Source organism: Protopterus annectens, chromosome 8.part0 (genome assembly GCF_019279795.1).
Source record: "Protopterus annectens isolate FY-2018-M chromosome 8.part0, PAN1.0, whole genome shotgun sequence".
NCBI classification, from domain to species: Eukaryota; Metazoa; Chordata; order Ceratodontiformes; family Protopteridae; genus Protopterus; species Protopterus annectens.
This window is the reverse complement of record NC_056741.1, coordinates 500,649,590-500,654,955: the sequence shown is the minus strand read 5'-3', so window position 1 is coordinate 500,654,955 and position 5,366 is coordinate 500,649,590. Positions and strand designations below refer to the sequence as shown.

Genomic DNA, 5,366 nt, shown 5'->3' with positions numbered 1-5,366 from the left:
TTTATATATCAGAGTGAAGCCATTATTCTCCATGTGTGGGGGACTGCACCCCCACCTCCAGCACTTCACATTCTCAGACTGAAGTGTCATTTTGGATGCAATGACCACAGCTTATCTCAGGAAAGTATTCTAGTCAGCAGTGCCAGCCAATCACAACTTGATGACTGGTAACAATTCAGTTGCAATGGCATTAGCTAGCTATTTGATTACTGATCATATGAAGCTCATGCACAACTAGACAGCAGCATTTGCTTTCCACCATTTAGTGGTTGAAACACCACATATAGGATAGCTTTACAGATCAGATGTATGAATGGATCCATTACCATCTCTATATTTAATAAAGATACTTTCTCTTCACTGCAAAAGTCTCCAAAATTCACAAGACATTAACGGAATATCTGTTGCAAGCATTTGATGAAAAAAGCAATTTCACGTCTGCTCTTCAAGGAAAACTTTGTACTTTATGTGTTGAAGAGTTTTTGAAGAGTCACGTAGAACTGTTCATATGCTTCAAAGTGTAGTTGTATTGGGTAGAATAGAAGTGAAGAAGTTAGAATAGGTAATTTATAATAGGAACCACACAAGCAGCACAGCAGGGAATACGTACTAATAACCAAAACGACCCTGCAAGCATGGGGTTACCCAATGGAAATGCACGACTGCCAAAATTAAAATAAAATAACTGTTTATTTAATTAAATGAATTGGTTAAGCTCTTCATCCCGAAAATACAAGCACTTCACCACAACCACACATTTGAGATATTCTTGCTCTCAAATATATGAAACAATTTAAAAAAAATCACTTGATCCAAAGCCAATTGATTAATTAATTTAATATTTGAAATCAGTCATGCCATTGCATTGAAAAATACCTTTTATAGAAGTTCATATTATTAAAAATCTCCACACACTTAAAATTAATTTATAATAGGCCAATCAGTTTGCTTTAGGTGACAGTCTTTGCTCTTCAGACTGCCATGTGCAAAAAGTATGTTTTCTTCATGCCATCTTCTGCTACACCATGAGAGTTCACAATATTCTTGTGTGTTAATGTTGAGAAAAATCCATTGTTTTACTTGAAAATGACACCTCATTTTTAATAGTGCCTTGATGTCTTCTAATTTCTGCTCTTTGATAGCCTACCCTATTGACACTAAAGTTTGAATAATTAAGTAGCAAACACGCAGTTGGGTAGTTTAGTTTATGAAGCATTTTGCCATTACTGCATACGGTTAGTGGCCAAAGTAAGAGAATGTGTCAGATGTTAATTCACCTGTTACAGAGTAAGCTGTTCAGCTTTGTTTTTTGGTTTTCATCTTTTCCATTGTATAACTATATAATAACAAAAGTATGTGCTTGTATTCCTGTCGAAAATTTTTGTTGAAAATGCCATAAACAATACCATTCAGGCAACTGTTGAATGATGCAGTAAAAAAGCCTACAACAAACAAAGAATCAGGAAACTTTGGTACCTTTCCTGGAGGGCTCAAACTCACAATCAAAGCAGGAATGCTCATAGGCCCCCAGCACACTGCAAACAACACAAAAACTGCAAACATGGTAAGGAAGTTTTGTACTTCAGCAGGTGCCAGCTTCTGATTCATGTCTTTTTTCACTCGATATTTAACCTGAATTACGAGGACCCAGATTCTCAGGTAGCAGTATATCACAACTGTCAAAGGTATAATGAAGTGGAAAATTGCAACACTGATGGTTAATACTGCATTCACTGTAAATATAAAAACACATGAATATACTGGTGGGTGATAATGAAATGCTCCAACAAAAGTAACTGGTGAAAGTAATATCAAACTAACAATCCATGTCAATAAAATGTAGCCACAAGTTTTTTTCATAGTGTACACCTTTCCATATATTGTACTATGGCAAATACAACAATACCTGTTGATTGCTATAGCCATGATATTGTAAACGGAACTGACAGAATTGAGGCCTTGAATTGTCACAAAAATCTTACACTGCAATTCTCCCATAGTCCATCGGTTTTGTAAAATTGCAGTAATGAGCAAAGGATATGGATGAAGAGCAACCATGAGATCTGCTATAGATAGACTGATAACAAATAGGTTACCTAAAACAAAAGCAATCTGTTAAATATAGCTACAATGTTTTCACTTACAGGTGTCAGACAAAGTAAGGAGTTTTATTTACAGTTTTATATTATTCATTTGATAAGATTGTAATCCTTCTTTGATCAAGCTACTCACAACATGGAGTGACCCACAAGTACTTTTTGGTTAGGAGGTAGTTCAAAGATCACCTATTAGGAAGTAGTGACATTTAAATTGAGGGCTTTAGGATGAAATTCATTACCAGCTCATCAGTTCCACCATCTGTAAAGCTGTCAGACTAAGATGTGCTATGCATTAAGTATTTCTGAATTTTAATGCAATAAATGTTTGCAAACATAATAATAGACAGAATAAGATTTCTCCCAGACATTTCTATACCTGCTCACTGCTGTTTTCCACTTGCACAAACAGGCATGTGCTCAAGCATTCACTGTCATGTTCAAGCACTTATCCAAACACATTATTTGAGTTCAAGTGAGGCATATGCAGCAGCTATGGTGTGGGAGTGGGAGGGGGTGGGAGTGAGGATTAGTGGACCAATAGGGAAGGTAGTTTTAAGTTTAGGGATTCGGAGGGAGATTTATGGTTTATGGAGCTGGAAGGGAGTCTTAATGTTAGAAAATGAGAAAAGGGCCTTATGGTTAAGGAGTCATAAGTAAGTTTTAGGTTAGGGAGCAGGAAGGGATTCTTAGGGTTAGAGTTACAATTCTGGTAGGGTTATGAGAGCTAAGTACTTAATGGAGATTGAATTAGTGGGAATCCAAGCACTTGTCTATTTGAGCAAGCAGAAGTGAATAAGTGATTGTCAAGCATATAGCATACAAGCACTTGTAGTAGACCCAAGCTAAATTAATGGGTACCTCAAGCGTGCAATGACAGCTTCATTTGACATGTTCCAAGAAATGAACACCTTTACTTGAAATTCAGCTTTGTCAAGCATTACAGGGTATATAAAAGCTATTTCATTTCTCCCAGAATTCATTTCTGACACAGCACAATTACCTCTTCCCTTTACAAATCATTATATGACAAAGCAAAATGCTTAGTAGATCATCATTTTATTTCACTTCTTCCAGTGAAACAGTTTGAGTCCATTCTCTGTAGTATAGATAACTAACCCAAGAAACATGTTTGAATCCCACTCTTCTGAAAGAAATAAATTCCCCCTTAGCAAAATATGGTATATCAGTAAAATGTAAGTCTTATGTCATAAAAAAATAGTTCAGGAAGGCTTGTAAATATCCAGGACTGTTTATAACTATGAACATTTCCATAGTATTCTATAGTTAATATTGAAAACCAATTCCTGAGATTAAGAAAGGCTTACCACAAAGCAGAAGCCATAACTCGAAAGCAATTAAAGAGTTAAACCTGAACAATGCAGAAATTGTTCTCCCATCAGAATCTAAAGTGGCACTATCTCTCTAGAGTGGAGAGAGGTTTCACTGGTGAAGCCACATGCAGATGCAGCACTCTGGAAAATGGTTAATGTTAATTAGATTTTGGAAATGGTGGCGGCTGTGGAACAAGTTGGCTAAGTGATTCAGGGAACCACTTTGCCAAGTTTTTTTTATTTCACCAGGAAGAAAAGTGTACTTCATCTTTTGATTGCATCAACTCCTTCCCCATATGGAATGGTTATGACTTATACTGTGACTATGGGTGGGTTTCATGGAGCTATGAGTGTGTGCTTGTTTATGGACTACATGTTTATGCATGTCTGCAGTGGCATGAATGCAGCTGAATGTATGTATTTGTGTATGTGTGTATATATGTTTGTGTGTGTGTGTGTGTGTGTGTGTGTGTGTGTGTGTGTGTGTGTGTGTGTGTGTGTGTGTGTGTGTGTGTGTATATGTTTTGTGTGTGTGTCTGTGTGTTGTTTGAGTGTGTGTGTGTGTTTGCCTACATTGATTGTGTCTTCCACACTAGAAACTTAGAGCTAAGACATGGAAATTAACTTTTATCATGAAAGGTGTGCATGTGACATCCAGTCCAACAAAATTCTTATTTATTTGTCATTGAAACTTACTTACCATAGTAATATGTTGTCAGCAGTAGGCCTGTATAATACTGAAATGTATTTTTGGACTATACAGGTACATACTGCACAGACTGCATCCATGAAGCTTTTTTGTACTGTTATACAAAGGCAGATGTCAGTTTTTTTGACTGCAAAGAAAGAAAATATCCAATTGTAGTCAAGAGAAACTGTTACACAATAAATACCACCTCAGGTCTCCCCTGAAAAGGGATCACTAGCCTAGTGGGACTAACTCAATCAACAAAGGATAAATAAATACATTTTTTGGCTGTTTATTATTCGTGTGCATGAGCATATTTTAGTAATTGAGCACACATGTTTATATAGTATATTTTATCTCTTTTCAACTGAATAGGTTGCAGCACTCACGAAAGCTTATATGTGGCCTGCATAATCTCATCATGATTCTGCCTCTTGGATGTAGGCAGATCATCCAAATATTTTTGGAGGACAAATAAGGTAACTTGTCTTAGAAGGAGCCACCAGCCACATGCTCACATTTAGAGACTTCATTGTGTCCATGGGTCTACCTGTACATTTTCAGTAGCATTGTGGTATGGGATCACATTCATAGGAGTGATTGCATCATGTTGGATTTTAGATAGAAGCCATCATAACTGAATGAGCTTGATACCAACAAAAGCATGCACTCTTCTACAAACCATAATACTCTACTCCGTCCCTTTTCTGTGTGTTCTGCTATTTTATCGTGATGCATATCTTGCGCATAGCGTCTTCCTAACTTCTTTATCAAGTCTAGCTAATGTTTAGTTTTTCCCTCACTAACTAGATACTGCATTTTTTACCACTTATGACATAGGCAAACATACATTTATATACAAGAAAATAAACAATATTAACATGCTCTACAGATACAAACGTTATACATCAGATATATTCTTCTGTACATATCATCAATGCAAAATTACATAAAGTATCCAATTCATGCCTACCTTAAACCTCACTTCTCCTCCAAAACATTATTCCGCATGTATTGTTCCCACAGTGTCCATTTTTTCTATGCAATTCACTCTTACCATTTCTAAAGATCCTACTTCTTTTACTGCTTTTATAATATTTATTACTTCACATATCGTCGATTTAGACTTTGATTTCCAATTTTTTATTTTTTTTTTTTTGGCAACCACCAGAATTAAACTTAAGACCCTGCTATGTCTAGACAATTCAGATACTATATACTATTTCAAAAAAATTAATTTCCTTAGTT

General features: G+C 36.0%; 1 protein-coding gene across 1 annotated transcript in view; it reads right to left on the bottom strand.

The window, feature by feature from the left end:
- Positions 1-1,296: 1,296 nt before the first annotated feature.
- LOC122808272 (melatonin receptor type 1C-like) overlaps positions 1,297-5,366 on the bottom strand; it is a 53,051-nt gene continuing 48,981 nt past the window's right edge. The window contains exon 4 of the mRNA XM_044079235.1: positions 1,297-2,096. Coding sequence (XP_043935170.1) covers positions 1,297-2,096 — 800 coding nt within the window. The remainder of the gene's footprint in view (positions 2,097-5,366) is intronic.